General features: G+C 49.0%; 6 protein-coding genes across 6 annotated transcripts; 3 read left to right on the forward strand and 3 right to left on the reverse strand.

Annotated features, from left to right (window-relative positions):
• Positions 1-953: 953 nt before the first annotated feature.
• ASPZODRAFT_1570923 (hypothetical protein) lies at positions 954-2279 on the reverse strand. The gene is made up of 5 exons (XM_022726297.1): positions 1711-2279; positions 1513-1656; positions 1336-1449; positions 1225-1284; positions 954-1169 (listed from the first exon to the last, which is right to left on the reverse strand). Exons 1-5 carry the CDS (start codon positions 2149-2151, stop codon positions 1131-1133), a joined length of 798 nt encoding a protein of 265 aa, XP_022582862.1. The 5' UTR covers positions 2152-2279; the 3' UTR covers positions 954-1130.
• Positions 2280-2679: 400 nt separating this feature from the next.
• Positions 2680-7781, forward strand: ASPZODRAFT_130348 (hypothetical protein). The gene is made up of 6 exons (XM_022722488.1): positions 2680-2811; positions 2865-3677; positions 3734-5671; positions 5774-6537; positions 6596-6836; positions 7083-7781. The coding sequence occupies exons 2-6, from the start codon at positions 2918-2920 to the stop codon at positions 7280-7282; spliced, it is 3903 nt and encodes a 1300-aa protein (XP_022582863.1). The 5' UTR covers positions 2680-2811; positions 2865-2917; the 3' UTR covers positions 7283-7781.
• Positions 7782-9778: 1997 nt separating this feature from the next.
• Positions 9779-10243, reverse strand: ASPZODRAFT_14495 (hypothetical protein; the record flags this gene model as incomplete). Its single annotated transcript, XM_022725058.1, has 1 exon — positions 9779-10243. One exon carries the CDS (start codon positions 10241-10243, stop codon positions 9779-9781), a length of 465 nt encoding a protein of 154 aa, XP_022582864.1.
• Positions 10244-13306: 3063 nt separating this feature from the next.
• On the forward strand, positions 13307-15459 carry ASPZODRAFT_130357 (hypothetical protein). The gene is made up of 5 exons (XM_022722490.1): positions 13307-13908; positions 13986-14484; positions 14552-14675; positions 14730-14770; positions 14826-15459. Exons 1-5 carry the CDS (start codon positions 13791-13793, stop codon positions 15316-15318), a joined length of 1275 nt encoding a protein of 424 aa, XP_022582865.1. The 5' UTR covers positions 13307-13790; the 3' UTR covers positions 15319-15459.
• Positions 15438-19447, reverse strand: ASPZODRAFT_92896 (hypothetical protein). Its single transcript, XM_022730455.1, has 5 exons — positions 19255-19447; positions 18375-18666; positions 17106-18293; positions 15878-16714; positions 15438-15810 (listed from the first exon to the last, which is right to left on the reverse strand). Exons 1-5 carry the CDS (start codon positions 19327-19329, stop codon positions 15644-15646), a joined length of 2559 nt encoding a protein of 852 aa, XP_022582866.1. The 5' UTR covers positions 19330-19447; the 3' UTR covers positions 15438-15643.
• A 4211-nt stretch (positions 19448-23658) lies between these two features.
• Positions 23659-24900, forward strand: ASPZODRAFT_23998 (hypothetical protein). Its single transcript, XM_022727953.1, has 5 exons — positions 23659-23938; positions 24017-24161; positions 24209-24307; positions 24365-24495; positions 24548-24900. The coding sequence occupies exons 1-5, from the start codon at positions 23714-23716 to the stop codon at positions 24740-24742; spliced, it is 795 nt and encodes a 264-aa protein (XP_022582867.1). The 5' UTR covers positions 23659-23713; the 3' UTR covers positions 24743-24900.
• The last annotated feature ends 1005 nt before the right edge of the window (positions 24901-25905 follow it).

Consider the following 25905-nt stretch of genomic DNA (forward strand, 5'->3'; position numbering starts at 1 on the left):
AAGCCAATCCTTTGTTGTATATTCGACTTCGGCGGCGTAATGCGTTAGAACAAAGCCTTGACTTAAGCGCGCAGCTCGATATTTTGGTGATTTCCTATCCCAAAGCGAGTGGAGCTTCTCTGTGAACGATTTGTCCGTCGCTTTGGGCATGACACAATCTTCATCAAGACAGGAGAAAATGCCGATTGGGTTTGTCAACTCGATCAAGTCAATTGTCGGCTGCAGATCTTTCCCAAAGTCGATGAACTGCCACTCAATCTGTTCCCTGGCGTATTCCTCTTGCTCCAAAACGAACATGTGGTGATTGAAAAACTGTTGGAGCTTCTCATTGGTGTAGTTAATGCACAGCTGTTCGAAGCTATTGTTTTCGAAGATTTCAAAGCCCGCAATATCCAAGACACCAATAAAGAAGCTGTCCTCACCAGCCATGGTGCTTCGATCCAGCTGGTCATTGAGTCTGCTGACAAGACTGCCGAAACCACGCTCGTAGATTCCCTTTGCCAGGGCATCCAGCGCTAATCTGACCTGCTCCGGGGTTTGAACCTTTTCAACCCACTCCCGACCGGCCTTTACTTTGGGGTGGAGCAGGCCTTTAACGAATGGCTCTGGAGCTATTCCAAGGAGCTGGCAGGCTCTTTCCAAACTGCCTTGAGCGTCCGGCGCCAAAGCAGCCTGGTCTCCACGACGACTTTCCTTGATGATGCCGATGTTACCCAAGTGTAGGACCGCCGCAACGGTTCGCAGGATGCCCATTTGGTCCTCCTCGGAAAACTTCATCACGTGGAATGCCTCGATCAACGAGTTCCATTCGTCCACGTCGGACACCCCAGCGATGCGATCATTTCCATCTCGGGTATAGGCAAAGTCCTCGATCTGCAGGTTGGAGAGAAGCAGACTTGAGCGCAATTTGGCATCTGCACCCTGTAGAAGCTGATAGAAGATATGGTAGTTCCGTTCCTGCGGATTTGGCTTTACGACTCGAGACTTCTCGAGCAAATACCAATCAATCGAGGCTCCAGATATCTGGCCAGAGCGGGAGAACTCGATTCGAATAAACTTTCCGAAGCGAGACGAATTGTTGTTCCGGACGGTCTGCGCGTTACCAAACGCTTCTAGAATGGGGTTGGCTCTCAGAATCTGCTGTGAAAGAGTCGACAGCTGCTTCGTGCCTGAGCGAGCGTATGGCGTATCGGTTGTGGCCACTGCAGCCAGGTATTGAATCACTTTCTTAGTGTTCTCGGTTTTGCCTGCTCCTGACTCTCCTGTGACCAGAATACTTTGGTTCTCGCCTTCTTCAACCAAATTGCGGAATGCTTGGTCTGCCATGGCAAAAATGTGTGGCCGTGTCTCTTCCCGACTTTGCCCCTTGTACATCTTAATGTATTCATTCGTGTAGATAGGAAGTGGGCAGTAGGGGTTGACCGTCACCAAGAACAAGCCCGAGTATGTCTACACGCACGGTTAACACCTTTTCGCAATTCCGCGCGCCGCTTAAGTCGGAGAAGCACTCACGTATATCAAGTCCGACTGATACCTAGTCTGTAGATTATGCACGACCGAGCCTTCGTTCAGATGTGTGAGTTCGGCCATATCGTCGGCTTTGTCAAACTTGGCCGGATTGACCTTATCGACCTGTTCCACGTCGACTTCTCGTTGCTATACACCAGTGTCAGTAAGCGATATATCTCCAGGTTCATCAGAGGGCAATACATTTCCGTCATCAGAGCGGACAAGCAGCTTTCCGCCCTCCATTTCCTCGACCACTAAGCCTCGCACGAAGGCCTTCTCAGGGTCTCGCAGCCACACATACTTGTTCCCCGAAAAGTCGTTCTCACCCTCGATCCCCCGGATCTCGGCAGCCCCTCGGCGTAGCTCTTCCGACTTGATAAACTCTGGTGCAAACGTCCCAGACGTCCCGTTATTCCTGGAGTTCGATCGTTCGCGTGTGCCGGGCGCCGAGAGGAGCGTTGGAGAAAGTTGCGAAACTGAGGAATTTCGAAAATGAGCTTTCGCCCCTTCCGTTCTTCCGGGAGATGTCATGATGGCGGACTTCGGTCGTGCCTGCCTTGTCTGAAGCCCGGGTGACGGCGACATCGAGCGCCCAAACGGGTTGGCTCGTTTTGGCGAGCCATTTATCTGAGATGGCAACATTCCTTCCTTTCCTAGAGCTCAGACCGAGTTCATCACCGCGATGGAGAACTATTTGATGGCTAATTATGCAGGGTCCTTGCAGACGTAATATGCCGGAACCAGAAGACGACAGCGGCAGCGAAGCTGGCGTTAACAGTGGCGAAAGGTAATTGAGAAGACAATAGAGAACAAAACAGCACGGAGAAAGGACACAGAAAAGGAATACACTCCAAAGACAGCAGGCTATCTCGTCATCAGATCGTTGGATTGTTGGTTTGATGAGGACTGAACAGACTCCCAGCTCCCACCTGTTTGTTTACATCTCCCCGTTCCTCAGGCTGCGGGAACTGGTCCGTGCACACACTAGTCCAGATACGACCAGGGATCTAGAGTCACATGACTCCTGGCTTGGCGCCGGCGCAACCGAAACTTGAATCCGGAATTTGTTCGCTGTCGATCACAGTTGCTTCGAGTGTTGTCCTTTGCTTCTCTAGCCTGAGCAGGAAGCGTCCACCGACCAGGCAGACTTCTACTGGGCCTCTTACCATTTGTATTTTTGCTACGCGTCCTATTTGATTTCACTTGTGTATTTCTCGCGACGTTAATACCGCAGAAAACCCTGCCTGATTTCCCTCGCTATTCCCCCCCGTCTACAACAGTATTTTCTCTCTACGGTGTCTAGTACGAATATGCCTGGAACAGCTGTGATGATCGGTCGCCAACTGTTTTGATAGTTTTCAGGAATTCAGTGTCCTCTCCAGTATTTTCCACAGATTCCCTCACCGCGATGTCCAACTATCCCCCATCGCCCTCCTTCGGGGCCCCGTTTAATTACACCCCGTGGCCTTCACACTACCCTCCAACACCAGGATCGAACCTGGGGCCTCAGAACCTGGCGTTTCCATCGGATTATTCAAACCCAGCCCAGCAGCCACGAATGAACGTCAACCTGCCTGACTATAATAATATGGGCGGTTTCAACGCAAATGCGCGAATACCGTTGCCTGGTCTAGGAGCAGCTCAGCATGCGCCGGCACCGTTTCTCCCACCAGGATTCGCTATGATGAATCAACTAAATCCATCTCAACTACCACCTCCTCCATTCCCTCCTGTCCCAGTACCCTCAGTCAGATACCCGCCAATGCCGCCGCCTGTTCCCCCTATTCAGAGCCAGCAGCAACCTATGTACCACCCAAATATTCCTACCTCTAAGAACAGCCACCCGACAAACGTGTCTGAGATAGAGAAGCTTCGCGCCCCGATAGTTGTCGAGGATCGTGAGGAAGGGGAGTTGAGTGACGGAGAGGAAAGCGCGTCGTGTCAGAAACCCGGCAGTCGCAATCGTTCCTCCCTCCCCGCCGCGTCGCAGCAGTTGAAGGATCTCGGCAGCACCAGAAAATCAGGATCTACCCAACATTCTAATGCTCAGGGAACTTCGGGCCCCGCACTGCCTTCACATATGCCCTCTGAGAGTGAGACGGATTCTGAAGATGAAGGCAAGGCTTCATCTTCTGAAATTGGGTCCCGGGACAGAGACAGCAGCTCCCGTAATTATCCTTCTCTGCGACTCGAACCTGATTTAGCTTTTGCTAACCAATCATAGCGTATAACCCCCCTGTTTCAGTAGCCCTGGATTCGCCGGTTGTAGTTGCGACCGCTGTGTCAGAGGCCCCCAGTACGTCAAAATCGCCGTCTGGTGGTCGGCTTCCCCACGCTTCTTCAACCCCCCTCTCAGAACCTACCAAATCGCATGCGCAGCTCCGCGTTCAAGCACAGGGTGCTCTCTTGAGCCTAGCGCCTCATAATATTCGATATACAGAGCTCGTCCAGGAAGGGATTAATCCAGTTGTTCTTAAACGACTTTACGAGGAGGTCGGGATAAAAGTCGCGTCACCACAATCGCCCACAGACTTGGACAAGGACAATGTCAGCTTGGGGTCTGATATATCTGTGACTCCGATTCAGAAACCTGACGTGGACTCAAATCAGTCTCTTGCTCTGTCAGACGAACCAGTTTCGATTCCCGTCCTCTCCGAGAATTTGACATCTGAAAAGGCCAAAATGGCCAAAGAGATTACCCCAGCGCTCCCACAACCCGATTCACAAACAACCACCAATAAGCCGTTGGAGAGGAAAGAAGTCATTGCACGTATGCTCGCAGCAAAAGCAGCAAAGGCCTCAGCCCCATCCCCTGCTCCCGTCAAGACACTCGTCCAACTTGAAACAACCACTAAACCACCTCCAGCTGGACCTGAACCGGATGAAAGGCTTGTTTCGATAACCCCCTCAACTGCTACTTCGGCCAAAGACGTAAGCGTGAAAGAAAAAAACAAAGCCCAGACAGAGCTGGCCCGGCAAAGGATTGAACAGTTGAAGAAACAAGGGCTTATGAGAAGTCAGCAAAAGACTCAGGTAGAGGTTGCCCCTCAAAACCAGTTGCCTGAGTTGAGCGAGAGTTTGCAAGTTGTCGACCAGGCATTCACCCCGTCTCCATTCCAGCATCCTCTCCCTAGCCGCCCGCCCGAACCAGGGTCTTTTTTCGGACATATCCCTGGGTTATCTATGATGCACTCACAGCAGCAGTCTTCGTCTCAAGAACCGGCATCCAGGCAAGAAGAGGTATTCGCTGCTGAACTAGCAACTCAAACCCGATCCACACACCGCAAACGCCCAATCGCGTCTGACTTTGATGAATCGTCCATCATTCCAAAGCGCCCTTTCGGCCAGTCTGATGATGACAGGACTTCCGATGAAAAGCTCATTATCGACATTAGCGATGACGAGAATCTGTATGGCGATGATGAGGATGGACTGGACCTTGAAAGCTCCACGAATCGCATATTTTCTGATGATAGAGTTCCAAATGGTCCCCAATTTGCCCTTCGAAGCCAAGCTGCGTCGACAGATTTCTCGCTCGGCAGATCCGCAGGATTGAGTCATGCACGACCTTCAGCCTCTTCAACCCCCCAGACGCCGTTTAGAAATAGTGATCATGAAGATCTACGTCGGAAAGATCTGGAGATTCAGGCGATGCGCCGACGTATCGCTGAGATGGAGCAACGAAGGAAAGCCAAATTGGCTGCAAGCCGAACAAAATCACCCGGGCCTCTGGACTCATCTACTTCGCCGTCAGGAACGTCCTCTCCGAGCGATGTTCAGTCTGTGAAGAGCTCGGGATTGTCGCCTGCCGAGCTATCTACCAGTCTGCCGATACTTGGACGCAAGACTCCCTTAAATTTAGCTTCAGCAGATTTCTTGCGGCTGGAAGCCTTGCGCTCAAAGCTTCAACGAAAGAAGGAGATAGAACTTGGCCTTCCCGATCTAGACGCCGAGATTCTCAAATCTGAAGAGAAACTGGCTGAATGCAGGATAGACGAAAACAATTTGCTCAGAGAAATAACGAAAGGCAAGCAAGGCAGACAGCAACTTCTCCAAGAACTGGAATCCTTGGACACAGAGGTTGATGGGGTAACATTTGACGACATTGATGCGGCTGAAACCCAGATAAGGAACGAAGATGTTTCCCAATTAGTTGAAGAGGGTAAGTCTTGACTGTTTTCTAATTCGAACTATTTTCTGGAAAGAGGGTTTTCCAGCGACAGCTCAGCTGGATTGACACTTCTCCATGCTTACACCATGCTAGCTCCTAACCCGGTTCCTTTGGTATCCCCAGATAGCGAAGATGTTACCATTCCGGATGCGCCTAATCTCGAGGACACTCCAGAGGAAATAGCGGTTGTCATCCCAAACCCAAACGGCATATCTGAATCAGGTCTTCCGGCAGATTCTGTTATTCCAGCGTCTTGGGCTTCCATCGAGCCTGAGTTGGATGCACCTGTTGATGCTGAAGTGATACCTACAGTAACCGAGTCAGGATTCAATGCATCCCCTACCCTTTCTGAATCATCTGGTTCAGCAATGGATGAGTCAAGTGATTCGAGCAGGAGTACTCGTTCGCCATCTGTTGATCAGCAACCTTCGCGTCAAATATCCGCAGCCGCAGCGACAGCCACCACATCTCCGGAAACAGCCCAAACCGAGGCTATTGACAATGTTCCAAAAGCTGATCATCTTGGTCCCATGCTTGTCCCGAGCCCTGAACTTACTAGGAATGTAGTCCCAGAGCCTGAAGCGCAACAGTCTGAGCTCGATGTTGAGAGATTGCAGTCTTCCCGCGAGTCATCAGTGGCCTCCGAAGCTTACGAGCCTCCAGAGCCCGAGGTGGCATCAGAATGTGGTGATGGTGTTGATACTCCTCCCTTCAGCCCCGCGCCTCCTGAACCTATAGAGCCTATGGAAATTTCCATACCCTCAGACACCATTACTACCGCTGACTCGCCGCTAATGGGGACGGTCCAGGAACCTGATCTTGATCAAAACCAAGCCTCCCATTCTTATATTCTTGAAGTACGACCCTAGACCAGAGGGTTCAGGGAAGAAAGCTGATCATCGTTTCTTTATTTAGGATGAGTGGCCATCAGAGCAACCAAAGGCAGCTTTCTCTCCCTATAGGAGCCCCTTGAAGATGTTCAGAGCCTACCGCTACCACCCTAACTTTTCTCAAAATGTCTCTGGGGGCTACCGTTCTCTGACATACAGCCATAACATTGACCCCATGAGATCCCTCTGTCCCTACGAGGCCGATGGTGGCGTATGCAATGACCACTCATGCGAATTCCAGCATTTTCGTGATATAACTCTCAGCGGTGCGTCGACAGCTTCAGAGCACACATAATTCTCTCCTTTTCTCTCTCTCTCTCTCTTTTCATCACATTTCTGCTGGCTTCTCTTCCCTATCCTTTTGACTAACTATTCTAATACCCCTTTGGTTAATTCCTCTCTCCTGTTGTTTTGCCTGTGACGCTGTGTTCCTAGCGCTTCCCTCGATAGCCTCCCTTTGATTACCCTGGACCGCGCAAGTGCTGACAGGTAGTTATATTAACCCGTCACAGATGACAAAATTTTGGTCCAAATGGGCTCTCTTCGAGAGGGCAAAACGCCTGAAGAGAAAGACGACTATATCACCGGGCTGAAGCAGATCATCAACGATATGCGGCGCGACAAAGTCAAGGATTTCAACACTGTGGCGACAGAGATAGCCGCCTACCGTAGACGTTTTCTTCAAGACGCGTCGCGTATCCTCCCCCTGTAACAACACCGCAGCCATCTTCTCCTATTCCAATCATCCCCCTTCGATATCTCCCACAAACCGTTACAAAGGTGAGCCACTGCATTGCCGTCATTTGAACGTGCCAAAAACAAGACCACCAAGTGCAAGGTGTCGCGCCACAGGCTTGCGATCCCAAGACAGGTTCTCACTGGAATACACTTGTCTCCTCTGTTCCCTTGTGCCATCCCCTTGTTTTCTTCCTTCTTCTTTTTCTATTTAATCTCCCTGGTACATACTTTCATCTTCTTGTGCTACATAAGGGATATTCCTTCTTCGCCATGCGAAGTTGTCTCTCCCACCGAAGGGTTGATCTATTATTGCTGCGTGGCATGAGGATCAATGAGGGAGGAAAGGCTTCTGGAAGGATACATATATACGGCTTTCGCAAGCATTGGAGCGTAAGAAGATGCCAAACTTGCCCCTTCCCGCAGCAGAGACAACTTTTTAAGAGTCGATGACCATCGAATCTTCTGCTCATTCCGCCCGCCAGGTCCGATCTGGTGATACTTATGATACCGCAAATGGAAAATATATGGTTATTCTATCCTACTGCAGGGCTTTTCTATTGTAGTTTCAACTCGTTTGATAGACAATGCAAATATTATCCTAGATACTGTTTATCCAAATCTCCTTGAATACAGATACTAGAGACCAGTCTGCAACCAGCTTTACTGATCCAACAAGTCGGGCGCACCAGACGCCCGGTAACCACTGAGTAGTTACGTACTAGGTACCTAGGTACTGATTATTCTCTGCGCCCCGTACCCACAATCCATACCATTAAATATCTCAGTGCCTCATAGACAGAGATCAGAACCTCGACACTCCTTTGCTAGTTAGTCTCGCAGAGGCTCGGCCACAGCCCCAATGGAAACAACCACATTTTAGTTTGTGAGTCACATTGGCATAGCGAAGGCCGGGGGGTGGTCTGTTGTTCCCTCGTGCCTCATATTCCATTGTCCTTAACAGAAAAAAAGCAGGGCGTAGGAAAATAATCCGAAAAAAAAAAAAAGAAGGCAACGGACAAGCCACCGCCGAGTTTCAGTAGTGCTTACTCGTGGGAGCCATCTGACATCACCAGTAGGAAGGAGTATTGACGGAAGAAAGTTTAGAGGGGGAAAAGGGGCTTAAAGTGAAAGAGGAAGAATAATGGTAATGATCAAAACTTCACAGGGGTTAAGATTCATTCTATCCCATCTCTTCTTCCTTCGTGGGCGTCCAGCGCGGGCACTGGCATAGCCACGCACCCGTTGCCTTATTTTCTTCATTAGCACCCAACTTCGACCAGTTTTCTCTAGGTATTTTTCATTGCTTAGGTTTACCTAAAATATCTAAACAAGAGGCTCAGCAGAGAGCCAAAGGAAAGAAGACTTGGAGCTGAAAAGCAGAGAGAAAACCCCCCCCCCCCCCCGCCAGTTCAATATGGCAGGGAGCGATGCCCACGTTCCAAATGGCGGTGAATCCGTCCCTGCTTGCCTTAGTCATCATCCTGGCCAGGGCCTCAGGTCCTCAGCTTGCGGCTCTCTCTTTACCTTACAGCGCCACTCCCTTTTGATTGGGGCTCCCCTTTTACTGATTATCCTGACGTCGGCCCAAAGATCACTACAATACCTTATTAAATAACAACCCACGCAGGTCAGGGGGGAAGTGGGAAAGACAAAAAAAAATTACACAGTGTATTAAAAGTGGAAGACTCCGAAATTTTTCTGACTCTGAATCTTGACGAGGCTCTACGGAGGACTCCGTACCTCGCATTCCAGGCATCCAAAACTCTCCTCCCGCGATGATTGTCCTGCTCCAAGCCAATGGACAGATCTGCTTTGAGCCTCCTCAGGGTCTTTCTCGTCGGATCAGTCCGAGCCATTGACCTATAGTATTTACGTAGGCAGCAATCTCCACCACCCGTCGTGGGACTGGCCGAATGACGACATTGGACGTTTTTTTTCCCTTTCCTTTTTCTTTTTTATTGCGCGAGGCATACTGGAAAGATACAACCAAATTCAATTCATGACAACTAGTCTATTCTGCTGTTAAATGATTCCAGCTATTTGATTTAACTATAGATATATGATTTCACGCCAACAATGTTGTTTAAAAACCCGAGAAAGGCCAGCCCATGAGGAAAATGAAGAGAAAAGAAGAAGAAAAGGAAAGGAAAGAAAAGAAAAGAATCGAAAAGAAAAGGAAAGGAAAGGAAAGGAAAGGAAAGGAAAGAAAAGAAAATAAGAGAAAAGATAAGGAAAAAAAAAACAGAACATCATTAATGAGTCATATACTGAAATCCAGGGCCTGCCCTTGATTCATGTCCCGAAAATGCAATCATGATATCCAAACCCAACTCCTCGCTGTTCTGTCCAACGCAATGCCGTCAATTTCGAAATTTGAATGACTGTACGACGCAAAAATTTATCGACCATCCTTTGCCGGTGGTGAGTCGGCGAGTCTCCCGCATTCAAAGGTCAGTCGCTGGGAGGGCGTCTATTTGAATGGCTTGCAATATTCGCACGCCACATGATCGCATATTACACATCGCTGCTGATGGTCGTAAACTTTGGGACCGTCGCCGCATTCGCAGCAGAAGTACAGGTAAGTGGTGGAACAGACATGTGCAGACGGTGCAACCAACTCCATGAAATTGGCCTGCGCGAGATCGTTCACGAGTGGTCCTCGCGCAGATGGGCGGAAAACATCGTCCGGAACAGCTTTCGGACTCGAGGTTGAGTCTTTCAAGCCGTGCTCAAAGTGTGAGTGACCCATGTCCAAAACAGCGGACGGGCAGGGAGACACCGCATCGTGGGAATGATGATTATCAGTGCCAGTTTGAGTCTTTTGAACACGGCAGTTCCCACAGCGTTTTCGGTGACAATCCACGCAATGGTCGTATCGAAGCTCGTGGGGTCCGTAATCGCAATGGCAACAGTACCAGAAGGTGGTGTAGGGCATTGTGATAGATGGCGAGAAAGAATCTGGTCTTTGGATAGATGGCAATGAGGAGTTTGGTCTTTTTGAAGGATTCTGCTTCTGTAGATTTTGAGATGTTGTTGGATTGAGGGCAATGAGGGATGCGAATATAGACTTATGTAGTCTGGCTCGTGAAAACAATTGAACCCAGGTGAACCACCCAAGGCGCTCCTGGAGCCTGGCTGAGCACCAATAACCACCAGTATTCCATATCTAGCCTGTCCAGCTGGCTAATGACGACTGCGAGGCATCCTCAGTCGAGTATCAAGGAGGCGGATCGAGTCGAGAACATTGAGACTCCACCGAGTTTCTCCTATAATGGCCGTAAGTCGCAGTGAAATGACCAGTCTGGATTGCCCGCTCCCTCATAGTTGCACAATTTCCAGGCAGAAGGCAGATTTTCTGCCCGGTGCCCTGGATGGAGCCTTGCTAAGGCTTGCGCCCATGGCTGCCATAGGTATCTGGGGGTACTCCACCATCGCCAGGCAACTAAGGCTCCTTAGGCTTGTTTTCCTTCTCCTTTCGTAGATCTCAGTGACTCTTTCGACTCGCAAGTGACCGAAGTAGGTTGCTTTGGATTTGGCGGGTGTCATTCGGGGGTATTGTTGCCTAGGTTAATCGGCCACCCAAGGCAAATCGGGTTCCAACCCCCCCCCCCACGCCTCAAGACTCCAGCGAGCACCACATCACCACCGGTTAGGGAGAGGGAATTTCATGTGCAATGCGCCATTTCAAAGCATAGCCGATAAAGTGAGCCTTCAGATTAAAGAAAAAATAATGAGTCAGAATTGTCACAAGAGTCCTTGGCTGCATTGGGAAGGCGTCGACGGCATAGGGAAGGATCACAGACACTGGACCAGACAAAGCGAATTCAAAAGACTAACCAATTTCTCTTAGAGACCAGGCACCATGTTCGATCGGAGGTACCCGAAGAGTTTCCAATTGCAAAGGGTTGATCACTCCTTCGGGTGAAGGAAGGAGGCAGTCAGCCAGCGTGCGGGTGTGCAGGTATTCAGGGGTGGCAAGTTGTGAAAGAAATGACGCAGCAGCAATGAGGCATTGTAGCCTGAAGAGCCGAGTGCTACTTACTTGCAGGGTTTTGTCATGCAATAGACCAGAGAAGATTGTGCCTTCGAAAGTCGTGAACCGCATGTTTGATGACACCTTGGCTGCCAGACGTTTTGATGGCTCTCAGGATGCAGCACCTAAAGACGATATCGTACCTGATTTGAACTCGAGTGTTAGGTATGAATTCCGGTTGCTTCACTCAGTGTGTTCACCTCGAATTCGATCCAGACACCGGTTGGATTCTGGAATGACAGCACACACGGCCATATCACCACAAGGTCTCCTCTCTCACAGGTCTTCGCTCTCACTTCAGTCTTCTTAAGTTCTTTTGATGGAGCGATAAGAGATTTCTGTCATCCTGCAAGCTCGGATGGTAAATTTTGACATCCATTTGGTTAGTCGGATTTCTTCAGCTGATGAATGTTCACTTCTATGGCAGAAGTTATTGGGAGTTTCTCAGTATACTCCTGGTAATACTCCATCCCCATATATAATAAGAGTAAGGGCAAGCTTTATGTCTCCTTCATGGTGCCCTCTTGCGGGCATTTGCTCTATCATCACTCAACGGCTGAGGCAAGACAGGTATTGCTTCATTGCTGGTACAAGAACATTGAGATCACAAAATCGAACCAAGCAGACATATTGGATATAAGAGCTCTGCATATTGGGACAGAGAAGCTCTGCAATCCATTCTTGCACCAGAAATGGAGTGTTTAAGTCTCTGTTCCAGCTGGTCGCTGCTATTGAAGCTGTGCAAGAGAGAGAATTGCAGAGTCCAAAACAACGTCGAGGGCAGCCGACGATTTAAGTAGACTGGGGAGTCTCACCACGGCCTTAGACGGGAACATGCGGCTCGTGCTATCAAGGCTTCCCACAATATGAGGTGCTGTAGTACAAAAGCACCAGGTAGAAAGCTCTCCGCAGGCATGAAGACTGCGGCTCTAGATGTTCTCAAGGCTGCGGCGGTTGCCCACCCATGCTATTCGGCTAGATCTTCCCAACAAGAAATAGGATAGGATAGACAACCCTCGAGTTTAGAAATCAGATGAGCATTGATTCGCAAGAAAGATAGGACCACCCCCGCACCTGACCAAAAGTGAAGTTCAAAGCGCGCGGGTCTTTGAGCCTCACCTCAGCCTCGATCAACTATGGCAACCTAGACATTTGTAGACTATATTTGAATGGGAGGAGTCAGAAGTGTGATTTATTGTTGTTGTCTTCGTATATTTTCTGTCGGGTTGTTCAGAAGCACGACTGTAGGTACCCGATGGGATTACTGTAGCAACCTAAGTGGGATTCTTGGATATCCTGAGGCACAAACCAGGCACCAACCACGGGTGTTCCAAACGAAAGGACTCTGCCGGCGGGAATAACAGAGAGTAGGATCATATGATAGGATATAGCATTAATGACCCAGTATCCTTGATGGGACCCTTTTATCTACAGCCTGTCTCATGATGCCAACAGTTATCGTATCAAGAATAGAAGACGTAGGCTTCAACAACGCGTAGTCTGCACGGACCATAAATTCCTATAGAGCCATTCAGTATTGGGGGCCTTGGGACCAACATCTCGACAGGAATAATTGGTGCTCAAGGTGTCTTTAGAGCCGCGCCCAGGCCCTTATTTCGTAGTCTTTTTCACCATGTCATCTGACAGTTTTCTCGTCCAACCGGTATTATTCTGCTCTAGGTAGAGCCCGAGCCGTTTTCGTAAACTCTGAGATGTAAGACAGCCTCCTGAATCAGCGGTCTGATAGGAGTCCTAACCCACTGGCGTAAGCAGTGGACCCAATAGACCCAGGAAGTCAAATCTTCAAACGTTACGCGTGTTCGATATTTAGGCATTCAGGCTTGGCAGCCCATCGTTCGCATGCCGGTAATCTGTATTTATTCATCAGAAAGCTTGTGGTCTTCATCTCGAAAGATCTAACGACAGATTTGTACCTGTACCAGTATACTACGCATCGTAGTATTGATAGGACAGCTGCATTGTGGATCAATATCAATTATACCCAAGCCATCGCACTCTTTTCAAAAAAGGCTTGGCCTTAATGCAAGGAGGAACATCAATATTAGAATAATCGTGCAGGTGGCAGGTGCAGGTCGACAGGAGATCGTGTCAGGACTCAACCTGGAACCATAGATGAATCACGTGCCGGCCGATCTTCCCTAATGGGGCATTACGTCAACATTTTATGTGTTTGCTCTGTTTGTCTCATTTGTACAGGTAACAAATAATACAGATGACGTCCTGTCACGGGATTCTTGCCAACTCCTTCCTGTCAGACAATTCCAACTGCTGCATAATGCGTTGAACACCGAGTCAGAGATTTACAGCTGCATTCTCTATCTGTTTATTCTACCCTTTGAAAAAGGAAATAAATTAACCGGCTTTATTCCATATGTAGATCGTTCCATTTACGCTCATCAGAACCCCTAACCATTTTCAGGACTCTCAGATGGCCCGCAGTCGCGCCGCTGAGAAGCGAGTCAATTTAGCGGTTGCGAGAATCATTCCTCCGGTTCTATTCGGCGTAATTATATATGCGTCTTATGACTTGACTAAACAGCTATGCAGTAAGTGTTCTCTTGTCGCAGTGGGTTGTGTTGATTTCAAAGTGATTGAAGTGCTGACGGCGCGCTTATCGCACCAGTTGACTACCTGATCCATCCCTCCACGAAATACAGTCGTCATGCACGAGTTGGTATAGGTGCTGCGATTCTTGTTATATACTATATCCTCTTAATTCCAATGGTTGTGAGCTACCTCCGACTGCTACAGAAGGTTCTCTGGAGTCCCGACTATCTCCCGCGGGGAGAGAAGCCCGCACGCGACCAGAAAGACTCACGGCCATCGCATAGGCGTCGGAAGCGTCGGAGAAGTGAGCATGAAAGCAATAAAGTCCGAGACGCAGAGAAAGGGGATGATTTCGACTCGGATGTTGAGCGCGGGGGGTCGCTTCACTCTGGAGGCAAGGCGTTTCCCCTTGACGCCGTAGGCTTGGAGAGCTTCTACACGAAGGATGTTTTCGTCTGTCAGAGAGATGGGCGGCCGCCGTATTGCTCCAAATGCTCGCAATTCAAGACGGATAGGGCGCACCACTGCCGCGAGGTTGACCGGTGTGTGCGCAAGATGGACCACTTTTGTCCATGGTATGAACCGCTTGTTCTGCTATTCAAAGACGGGGAAAAAAAGTCCAATCTCAACTAACGCTGTCAGGGTTGGCGGCGTGGTCGCCGAGTCGAGTTTCAAATTTTTTATTCAATTCCTCGTATACACAGCCATGTTTTGCATTTTTTGCCTTGTTGTCTTTGCATACTTTCTGGCCGAAGCGAAACGAGAGGTAACGAGTCTATCTTCCGGTGTTCCCTCCTGTGTCCATGTCTAACCTCTCTAGACCGGCAGAGTCAACGCTCATTGGGCTGTTGGAATTGGACTGTAGGTTTCTGAACTTATGAATGGCTACGACGACCTCTGCTTACGTCTGAGTCAGGAGCGGTCTTTTTGGACTATTTTCATGCGGAATGACGCTGAGCTCGCTGCAGCTTGCCCTTCAAAATCTCTCTACAATCGAACACATCGACCATCGGGCCACAATCTGGACGCTGGCGATCCGGGTCCCCGACCACCTTCTGAACGCCACCGAGTCGCAGTGGGCTCCGACATTCCGAACGATCACGTATCCACTACAGTCTCTCTCCCCACCGGCCGAGGCCGAGCCAGGGCCGGGTCCTGGCCAGCAAGAAGATTCGCTCAAACCAGACGCCGAGCGGCGCGTCTTTGCCATTCTCCAGACGCGCCAGGGCGAGAACCCGTTCGACCTGGGCAGTCCGCTGAAAAATCTACAGCAGGTGATGGGGTACAGCGTTTTGGACTGGCTGCTCCCGTTAAGGGAGAGTCCGTGTACGGACCACAGTAGCGAGGAGAGCGCTTTCGCCTTGGGACCGGTAGTCTCACGGTTGAAACAGGAGGCTTTTGGGGAGTAGTCCCTAGTTTATAAATATCGATAATTGCATCATCATGATACTTTTCAGCTACGTTTAGGATTAGAAGATGATTCTCTATCATCATAGTACTGTCTAGCTACATATGCCAGGACGAGGAGGTCATAATCATCATCATCATCATCATAAAACTTCTAGCTACGTAAACTAGGGCTGAGACTAACAGCATCAACCATAACCATAGAATCGTATCATCAGTAGAAAGAAGAAGAGACTAGAACAGAAGAGAGAAGAGAAAGAAAAGAAAAGAAAAGAAAAGAAAATCGTATCGTCATAAACATCAGGTGGTAACATCATAGATTCATAATCATTCAACCTCCTCTGCCTCTCGCCTCAAAGCAGAAGCCCCTCTATCCTTCCCCCTTGCCAGGAACCGCCTCTTCCCAGGTCTCGTTTCCAGATGGGCCGGGATGGAAGCGACATCCTGCCCTGCCGCGAGCATTGTATTCCTCATTTTGGAGCGATATGCGTCAACTAATCAGATTAGCCGCTTGTAGAGGAGAGTAAGCTATATTTTATAAGAGAAAAAAAAAAGACGTACGTGATTTCTGCATGAATTGCGTTCTGCCGGAGAATACCCTACTCTGGCTCCAACTCATCCTATACCCGAGCTCATTCAAAAGGATATCCCTCCGACGTCTATGGCGGGAAACCTTGGGGACACTGATGGATTCGCCGTCCAGAGAAGGGGCGAGGACGAGGGTACTTCCTTGGAGAACTGCTTCGGTGGGGTCATCCGTATCCGTTGTCGTTTCTGCGTAACGACCGCCACGGGTCACGACGGGAGTCTTCATCTGAACAGGGAAATAGGCACGCGGGTATACCGCGTTCGATAAGCGGTAGGAATCAGGTATCTCGTCCATCTGGACGGAGTCGAGCGTTACCTTGACCCGCACGCGACACCCGCGTTGAGCATCGTCGACGAGGATGAATTTCCGTCGTTTGCCGTCGGGGAGGTGGCCGAACAATTCGCCTGAAGAAGGTCTTTCAGCATCGCCTTCTTCTTCATTCCGATCTTCTCCTTCTCCTTCTCCTTCTCCATGCACGATTCTGGAGTGTACTTCTGCTGATGCAGCAATGCTGTGGCGACCAAGTGTTCCTGCGCTATGGATCCCACTTTCTCTCAGCAAGGGGGGCATCGAGGGCCCGCTTCCTGCGGAGCTCACGCCGGGGTACGATGGGTATCCGTGGAAGATCTGGGCGGGGCGGTATGGGTCAGGGCTCGGGCCGGCGGAGGGTGCGTGCGCGTGTGGGTGCGTGGGCCCAGGCCCCTGTCCCGGTCCTGGTCCGCTCGACGATGGGCGGTGTTGTTGTTGTTGTTGTTGTTGTTGCTGTTGTTGTTGGTGGTGGTGGTGGGGTGTCGTGTAGTCGACGGCACCTGGGAAATGTAATACATGAGACTAGCCTACATCATAGAATAGAGGAACAAGGGTGGTTGGTGTGCACAATGGTAGAATGACATAAATAACAAGGGTATGGACATGGTAGTAGACTTGGGTATATGGGTATGGTAATGGGTATAGGAGAGAGGGACATGAATGGGGAGGGATGATAGGCTGAGCGTAAAAGTACATCATTTCATCGCCATCCATCTGATCCAGTACAATCACATATCAAGAAGAAAAGAAGAAGAGAAGAAGAAGAGAAGAAAAAGGTCGGAAAGAAAGGTAAGAAACAAAGGTAAGAAAACAAGATTGAAGAAGAGGTATAGATGGGAAAAAGTATATATATAAAAGAAAAGAAGAAATATCACATATGGTGGAACATACCGACTTCCTCACCAACATGCCCCTCCGGTTGGGCATGGTGATGGTGCAGCTGATGCGACAAGCTCAGGGGCCCGATCCCCGGCCGGGCGGGGGCGGCCATGCTCCCTGGCCCGACGGGACCAGCCATGTGTGGGGGTGGAGGAGCCACTGCAGCGGCGGCGGCAGCGGCGGCGGCAGCAGCAGCAGCAGCAGCGGCAGCGTTGGTCTGAACATTGCGGCGGTTCACCTTGGCCATGCGGCGGACGCGGCGGCTGCGCAGGCGTGGGTCCTGATTGCTGTTGCGCCAGGAGTCAACGGCACGCTGGATGAGCCCACGTTTGCCACGCAGAGCCGGGTTGAGTTCGGCGAGGGCCCAACCCACGGCGTTGCACTCGGTCTCGTAGACGAGCCGGTTGCCACGGTACTGGTCCTTGCTGCAGCAGGCGCGCGGGTAGACGCAGTTCTCCGTCTTGAACTCCTGGCTGAGATTGTCCACGCTGACGGACTCGACATCGCACCGGATCGTGTACTCCATCTTGATCCGGTCGCGTGAGTACTCGAACGCGATCCACTGGACCCCGTTGCTGTCCTGGCGCACGACCAGCGGCGTTGTCGCGGGGATCGGGCCGGGCGCCGCGCTCGAGCTCGCCCCGATCGAGGAGCTCTGGTGCACCGCGGTGGGCCCCGCCGCCGACACAGCGTGTGGCGGGTTCAGCACTGTCCGCTGCGGCGGCGTGTGTTGCGGGCCTACAGGCTCCAGCTTCATGCTGGGGCTGGTCGTCAGCGAGCCCCCTACTACTCCTCCACCTCCGGCCTGCTGCGGCGGGGGCGGGGGCCCCGAAAGACTACCTGGCATCGCCGTCGATGGCAGTGGAGGCGGTGCAGGCGGTGGCGGCGGTGCAGTCGCGCCCGGATGCGACATATGTGCCGAACTGGGCGGCATAATTAACGGCTGGGAGGTCATCGGGTGCGGCTGGGAGGACGGGTGGTGTGACGGATAGCCGGAGGGTTGCACCGGGTTGAGTGAGGAGTACGGGGGATATCCGTACATGGGAGAGGTCATCTGCGGAGGCTGGCTGTACAGGCTACGACCGTGCTGGTCGTGCGCCTGGGAGGTGACCGAGGCTGGTGATCCAGATTGCGGTGTGTGATAGATGGGTGGGTATGGGCGCTGCATTTGCGCAGACGCTGCCATCAGGTCGGGGGGGCCTACACAATTAGCAATCTTTCTTTCTTTCCATCTTTCCCCATTTTTGATTTTTTGATTTTTTTCATTTTTCCTCAACTCACCAGTAGACTGGTACTGTGCCGGACCGCTGGCCGTGGTGTACGCAGCTGACGGGTGTGAGGCGTAATACGAGGGCTCTGGAGGCGGATGGCCGTAGTGCGACTGAGGAGGCAGCACGCCGTTTGCCAGAGAAGTCGGCGTCGCGTAGGGACCCGAAGCAATGGAGGTCGGCGGATGATGAGGGGACTCAGAGCGAGGAGAGTGATGCTGATGGACAAGACCCACGGATCGAGGGTGGTGCAGACTGTGCAGATGATGCGGTGCGAGTCGTCCCGGAGCACTGTGGTGTCGAAGCTGAAGAGGTCAGCACAAATCCCGGCAGCAACCGCGTGTATCATGTCTCCGGTGGGTGAGAGCAAATGAGTGAGAGAGTGAGTGGGTGGGTGAGGTTGGTATGGTCCTCCTGTAGACGGTACGAGTGTTGTCGTTGTCGTTGTCGTTGTAGGAAGAGTATCCGGCGCGCGTGATATGGCTGCCTGAGGGAATATTCAGGCATCCATAGACCACGGCAGGATCCAGTAACTACCTTACCATTCAGACAACCAGGCCATACCATGGATCACCAGGAGGTATCTCGACCGCGAACAGCTCGACGGTCTATCCTAGATCTCCAACGACGCAATTCGCCCGCATCCTGGTCGCCATGAGGTGGTTTGTGGTTGTTCCATGGTCGTCAATGCAATGGCCGCCGGTCCATACCATCTATGCTGTCCATGCTTTCTCCGCGATATCCATCCAGTCCGGTCTACCATATTCCAGAGGGGGGATCTCTCTCTCAAAGGCAAAAGGCAAGAAACAAAAACAAACAAAAAAAAAAAAACAAGGAATGAATCTCCCAAGAAGGAAAACGAGTCTCTCCAGAGTCTCCATGCAGGTACTCACCGGATCATCAGACGCTTCTTCCTTGTACTTTGCGGCAGGCGGAGGACCCAGGTCCGGCTGAACCATGCTGGTCATAATTGACCGGAGATTTCCTTTTTATTCTTCTTTCCCTTTCTCTTTATGGTTCCTGAACCTTCTCTGGAAAATTCCCGGGTAATTTTTTTCCTGGTTTCTTTTTTTTTTTTTTTTTTTTGATCTGGGTTTATTTCTATTTTTTCTTTTTCCTTGCTGAACTGTTGGAATTGAGTTCAGTCGGTGAGAGACAGGCCAGGTATGACGACTGGCCGCCGGTCGATCTGAGACGGGGGGAGGGGAAACTTTGAACTGGGCGGCTTTGCGCTGCTTTGTGAGGGACTCTGCGATGCGGAGGGTCCAGGGTAGATAACTACCAGGATAGGATGATTTGGAGAAGATAAATAATAAAAAGATCAATAATAATTTAATCAAATGGATCAAGGAAATGCTACTCCGTAAAAGACTCGAAAAAAAAAATAAAAAATAAAAAATAAAATAATAATAACAGTAATAATAATCAAATAATAATAATAGTAATAATAATAATAAAGAACGCCCAGAGCTGCACGAGACAGCCCTCGAGTGACTGGTGGGGATCTCAGGATGGGCTTGTAACTAGCGGGAACGTCGTGTAATATTGCCGGGATGAATGATGTGCAGGATGATGGTTTTACCAGAGCTGTTACATATGTAGTAGAGCTGGGTAGATCATGGATAAGGTACTCTCAATAGGCAAATGTCTGGTATAGTGAAGTATTGGATATATAGAGTACTCTGTAGACGCTCTCCTATTCAAGGTACGGAGTACTCCGTAGTAGTACTATTAGAAATAGGTAATAGGTAATTATGTATCTTAGGTATCTGTATGTCTGGTACCTGTATTAAAACGTAACGTTGCTGACATCGGCTGCCCCACCCGAGTCTTGTTTCCAGCTAGCCAACGCGGCTGATTGGAAGTCGAGAGTAGTACTTCGTACAGGTACCTAAACTACTAGGTACTAGGTACCTACCTAGAAACTACCTCTAGCTACCAGGTAGTTAGGTACCTACAGTAGGCCCCTATGCTATTTATATTCTCTATTACAATTATATAAAGTCAATCCTCTATACTATGTAGTATATTCACTATTTTCATTCTACAGAGTAAATATACATCCTATCTAAGATGGTTACTAAAGTGTACACTGTTCCTCATCATACGATGTGTAACGGTGATCAGTCCCCACTGCACCTTGCCGACGTTCGAGTCCTTCCCAGCTCACCAGTAGTTGCAGAGCAATTCCTCGGACTTAGAAGGGCCTCCGGTCTAGCTCAAGGCTAAGACGCGGCGCTAATCTGCCGATGGGGGGGAAGGAAACAACCCTCTCCGCAGTCAACCAGTATCTAACTATCCAGTGATCCACTGTCCGCACAGCCAGAGTGTTCCACCCGCTGTCGTTAGTGGCGGCGCACAAAGGTGATTGACATCCTATGGCCCAGCCCGATCTTATTGATTATAATTTATTATGTAGTATTATTATTATTATTATTATTATTATTATTTTATATATTTCAAAAAAAAACAGGTTATCAAATATACTTTCTCCTTGCAGAGTCCTCGTGCCTTTCAACCATGTGAAAGAGGACGCTGTAGGTACAAAGGGTTAGGGGGGGAAATATACGAATATCCAAGGGAGCTGTAAGTGTAGTATTTTTCTCTCCACTTGCAAATTATGACTTAACTATTAACTCATTATTTATAATAGGTAGGTAAGTACTCGTGTTTAGTTACTACATAGGTAACTACAGGCAGTACGTCTGTATCTGTCCCTATTGCACTAGTAGTTAGTTAAACTGCTCGTACCTAGCTAGCCTACTAGTACTCCGTACCTAAACCTACCTCTACTACCTTGGGTACTCTCCGTACTCTCCGTACGGAGGACTATCCATCGAGTCAGCCAGGCACCAGGCGGCAGGCGAGAGCCCCCCCCCCTCTCTTGTGTAATTGGCTCGGCGGACGGGCGGGAGGGGGAGGCGTTTCCAGAAACAGGCTAGCAGCCGGTTGTCGTCGTAATCGAGCAAACTATAGGCGTTGTTGGAGTGTAGCAGTGAAAGTTTAAAAAAAAAAGAAACATAAAAGAATATACTACAGTACAATTATATAAAAAAAGAAAAAAAAATTAAGAAAGGAAGAAAACAGATCAAAGAGAAAAGGGGGGGAAAAGAAAGCATAAAGGAAGAGAAAGAAAAGAAGGGGAAAAAAAAAAAGCCCTCAGTGGCACAATGCAGGTTACTCTCATCCAGTGATGGAGAGGTACAGATATTCTGTACTCAACTCGAACTCTCACTAAAAAACTCTGTAATATTGTTTTCATGCCTACCCAGAGTCCAGACCTCTACTCTGTAGATGAAACAGCACGGAAAATCCTCTCATGGTGGTTGAACTCGGTGCTAAATTGCTAGCTACCTAGTGGCGCTGATGGCTGATGTGATGGCAGTGGGGATGGATGGACTCCCGTCATGATCGATGCAGGGTGTTTGGAAGGGCTGGTCGAGAGGTCCCTCCCCCCGTTAGCGCCGGGAGGATGTACCTAGTAACTGTATGTATTGTACTGTACTGTCACTTTCGAGTAACCTCGACGGAGGAGTTACCTAGTTGATTGACTATTATCCGGATTCTACGGAGGGCTCGCAGTGGGAGAACTCTCCGTGGTCGGGACACCGGACAAAGTCGGGGGCTACGAAATACACATGAGCTATGGAGGTACTTTTTTTTCATCATTCTCATATTCTCTATCATTGTTTTTTTTTTTTCTTTTCTTTTTTTCCCCCCTTCTTTTCGTCACTGTACGAGGTGTTACTGTAAGATTGTTCTAATAACCATCTGGTAGTTAGGTACTAGGTACTAGGTAGGTGCCTCCAGCTAAGATACACCCGTGGACTCTTGTGTGGACTCGGTTCCCGCCGCACACCCCTGGGCGGATCAGCCAAGCGATCTGGGGGGCACCTTTACTCTCTGGAGTAGGGATCTGATTACGGAGCAACATGTATGGACCACGGATTACGGAGGACTCTGGAGATATCTCGGGTTAAAAAAAAAAAAAACCCCCCCCTTGTGTAGGATTATCGAGAATATAGGGTAATGGATTATCCATGGAGGAGATAAAGCATTTAAATATACTATATAATTGGAATACGGAGATGAGACATTTACTGGAGTCTACTGTAGTAGTGTCTCTACGTCATTGATACGCTAGTTAGCAACCTATCTCCTCGGTACCTAGGTATAGCTGCGAGCTTGTACGAGTCCGGAGTAACGGAGTAGTAATTTGCCTCCTACACTTAGGTAGGACAGAGTCGAGGGCAGACCACAGAGCACGGAGACTTCTTCTCTCAGATCTGAAACATGGATTGCATGCATCTAGCTCCCCACAACGATTAGTAAATACGAGCTGAAGACACTGCGTATGGAGTACTAGGTAGACTAGCTGTAGCTAGCTATGTACCTACTCTGGAGTACTCTGTGGTACTCTATGTAGAAATTATTAATCTATACAAATTATCTCTGAATATTTACTATGTATCTGTAGAATTCGTACATTACAAGTGCCTAGATATGTTCTCTGTACTCAACTCTATCTATGAGGTAATATATTGGCAAGTATATTCCAAGATACACCGTCCTCCTCGGAGTCCTCCGAACTTGGTAGTTAATTAACTAGTGCCAGGTACCTACAAAGTACCTTAGCTACCAGGTACCTAGTTACTCCATAACTAGCTCCATGATTAGTTACTCTAGTACATACCTAAACTACTGAGGTATCTAGTTCAGTCCATGGTACGCCCCACAGATCCACTGATGCTCTTTGTTTGCTGTTCTTTGTTCCTGTCTGTAACGGCTGTGCGGCATCTATGCTTTACTCAGCAATATCTCTTAAGTACACAGTGCTCTGTTATTTCCACATAACTCTTAGCATTCCACTGTTTATATACTATACTATATGTAGTATACTAGTTATAAAGTTAGTATAGAGTAACTTAGTTATAGAGTAACTACATAACTACTCTATCCTACATATTTATGTGTTTTATGTACTATGTAGTAGCTAAAGGCACAGGCTTTATGTCTGCTTAGTCAGGTATTAGTCAGATTATTGATTAGCTAACTATGTCATACTTCACTTGGAACTGACCAATCAGAGACTCTTGCTTAGTCGATGATGTATACCTGCCTACCTTAGTAGGTAGCTTTGCACTTACCTCCCACTGTGAATGACTGTCCTGATTGATAGTCACTATTATGGCCCCAGACTCTCCTGTCTTCAGAAACCATCCCCCTGCTATTTCCACCAGACCTATCTTCGCAAAATCGAAGGGCTCAGCTACTAGAAAGTATCCAGACTCTTAGTAGTGCTTTATAGGGTCATATATTTCTGCGATACCTATTGACTCGCCTTCGACAACCATGTCGCGATACCTCGATCACAGCCTCTCAGACCCGACCCTGTCAAGGACCGTTATGAGTGCAAACGCATTCGTCGATCGAGCTGATCTGGAAGCCCACATCAAAGATCTAATCACATGCGTGAAGACCAACCAAGAGGTGGTCGTGACAGACTTAAGACCGTCCTGGGGGGAGGAAACCATCGATTCGATCAACCGGTCCAACGACGGAGAATCAACGCGGCAAGTCATCAAATATTCATGTTGATATTTCTTCCATGTTGTCTCTTGTACTGACTTCCAAAGGAAATCTTTCAATTCAAAGTCCAGGGTCCTACGCATTGTCATGATGCCGACGGAGCTCAATGCATGCCACCAAGACTGGCTCTTCGTCTCCATGGCAAACCTCCGGAATAGTGGCGACTTGACAGACAGCGAGTTCCGGCAACTCCGCCTTCGAGTCGGGACCAGTCAGTTACTCCATATTTCTCATGGCGTCCTACTGATATTCCTGTAGCGCTCGAGTTCCGTTCTGGGCCCTATCGCGGCTCGCGAAAGGAGCCGGACTTTTTCCTGCGAATCGACCATGAAATATTGCCCCCTCTGGCAATCGAGAGTGGGTGGTCCGAATCACACCAATATTTGTTGGATGATATGGATCTTTTGCTTGTAGGTGGCGATGGGGAGATCAATACAGTGATCATCATCAACTGGGATTGCAACCGCAGCACGAGACATGTGAGTGGCTTCGTCGATCTGTATGTGCGAGATCAAAACGGCATGCCGGTCCGTCGCCAAAGAGAGGTATGCAACGACCCTTTTATTTAATTTGATTGACCCATTAATCGAAGGTTAGGTTGTGTTCCCTGCTCCCGCCCCGACACCGATTCCACAGAGACTGGAGTTGACGAGACAGGAGGTTTTCGGCAGGCATCTAGTTCCAGATACAACTCGTACTGGGTCCCCCAGTGCGATGGTGTATCTGGAACTGGATATACTTCGCCAAGAGGCATCGGAGGCACTGCGTCATATGAACCTCCTTCCTGCATAGCTCACTTCTCTGATTGAATCTTTTACCACTTGTCAGGGATATTGATTGTCCTATTGGTAGAGTATTCGACTATCTTGACTAACCTCTGCTACAGTCAGTATAGCACCACTATCACATCTATAACTAGGGGCTGAAGCAAGTGATAAGCTAATCTAATGACATGAAAACCTCATCCCTACACCTCTAATACTAGAAGTAGAAGACAGGATGTACCTTCATTTGATTTTCAGCTAATTTGTACCAAGGTAGCAGTGGCAGTGGAAGTGGCCTGGATGTGCGTGGGAATGTACTATTAGAACCGTGGTATCAAAGTACCGGGAACTAGCTCGGCTCCGACGTACCATACAGTAATACGAAGCAAACTTACAACCTACCGACTATTATTAGTACGAACTAGATAATTACTAGTTAGATAAACGACTAGATTACTGCTACTACATTAGGTACCTACTAGGTACCTAAGGTAGATACTAAAACATACAGGGTAGTCGGAGCACTATTCAACGCCATAATACGGAGGATTAATATGTCATGACTCGCGTAGCCGCACCGGAAATTGCTAAGCAACGGCAGCCTATTCAGGAGAAGGTCTCCAAGCGTCTGGCCACCAGTGCTTACTTCCGACGGAAGTCTCCGGTAGAGCTAGGTAGCTATTCGCTAACCAACCAGTTGAGTTTCCTACGGAGTAACTAATTACATAGTTAAGTGAGGTGAGCTCTAGACTCTCATGTCTCTGCAATCGGAAAGCATAGACGGCAGTTAGCTACATAGGTACAGGAGTACCCTACCTACCCATACTTGTTGTAGAATAGAGATACAAAGTACTAAACTCTGTCGACTACAAAGCCTCGGTATCGTTGAAAGTAAAACTAAATAAATTAAATACTCTCCGTATTTTCTTACGTGGTGTAGATAAGGTCTCCGGGGGTCCCATGCTTCCCGCCCCCTCCCTGTTATACTCCAGAAGCTTGATCGATAAAATAAAAAATAAAAACCAATAATTCATATGGAGTACTGAATACTATGTATCTAGGTAGTATGCACTCCGTAGTATGTACTAAACAGACCGTCTGGAATAAATGACTGTATTCTAGCAACTAGTAGTAAGTAGATATGTCACTTGTAGTTATTGAGCACGACGAAAGTAGATACCTAGATAGTTA

Source organism: Penicilliopsis zonata (assembly GCF_001890105.1).
Source record: "Penicilliopsis zonata CBS 506.65 unplaced genomic scaffold ASPZOscaffold_4, whole genome shotgun sequence".
NCBI lineage: Eukaryota > Fungi > Ascomycota > Eurotiomycetes > Eurotiales > Aspergillaceae > Penicilliopsis > Penicilliopsis zonata.

Bases quoted from the DNA above. Each gene is read 5' to 3' on its own strand.
- ASPZODRAFT_1570923 (XM_022726297.1), bottom strand. From the start codon at position 2,151: ATGTTGCCATCTCAGATAAATGGCTCGCCAAAACGAGCCAACCCGTTT. The intron at 1,657-1,710 runs GTATTGCCCTCT...ACTGGTGTATAG, and splicing joins TCCGCTCTGATGACGGAAAT to CAACGAGAAGTCGACGTGGA. The intron at 1,450-1,512 runs GTGAGTGCTTCT...CCGTGCGTGTAG, and splicing joins ATCAGTCGGACTTGATATAC to ACATACTCGGGCTTGTTCTT.
- ASPZODRAFT_130348 (XM_022722488.1), top strand. From the start codon at position 2,918: ATGTCCAACTATCCCCCATCGCCCTCCTTCGGGGCCCCGTTTAATTAC. The intron at 5,672-5,773 runs GTAAGTCTTGAC...ACACCATGCTAG, and splicing joins TTCCCAATTAGTTGAAGAGG to CTCCTAACCCGGTTCCTTTG. The intron at 6,837-7,082 runs GTGCGTCGACAG...AACCCGTCACAG, and splicing joins TCGTGATATAACTCTCAGCG to ATGACAAAATTTTGGTCCAA.
- ASPZODRAFT_130357 (XM_022722490.1), top strand. From the start codon at position 13,791: ATGGCCCGCAGTCGCGCCGCTGAGAAGCGAGTCAATTTAGCGGTTGCG. The intron at 13,909-13,985 runs GTAAGTGTTCTC...TTATCGCACCAG, and splicing joins CTTGACTAAACAGCTATGCA to TTGACTACCTGATCCATCCC. The intron at 14,485-14,551 runs GTATGAACCGCT...TAACGCTGTCAG, and splicing joins ATGGACCACTTTTGTCCATG to GGTTGGCGGCGTGGTCGCCG.
- ASPZODRAFT_92896 (XM_022730455.1), bottom strand. From the start codon at position 19,329: ATGACCAGCATGGTTCAGCCGGACCTGGGTCCTCCGCCTGCCGCAAAG. The intron at 18,294-18,374 runs GTGAGTTGAGGA...CTAATTGTGTAG, and splicing joins GGCACAGTACCAGTCTACTG to GCCCCCCCGACCTGATGGCA. The intron at 16,715-17,105 runs GTATGTTCCACC...TACATTTCCCAG, and splicing joins GCATGTTGGTGAGGAAGTCG to GTGCCGTCGACTACACGACA.
- ASPZODRAFT_23998 (XM_022727953.1), top strand. From the start codon at position 23,714: ATGTCGCGATACCTCGATCACAGCCTCTCAGACCCGACCCTGTCAAGG. The intron at 23,939-24,016 runs GTCATCAAATAT...TTCAATTCAAAG, and splicing joins ACGGAGAATCAACGCGGCAA to TCCAGGGTCCTACGCATTGT. The intron at 24,162-24,208 runs GTCAGTTACTCC...ATATTCCTGTAG, and splicing joins CCGCCTTCGAGTCGGGACCA to CGCTCGAGTTCCGTTCTGGG.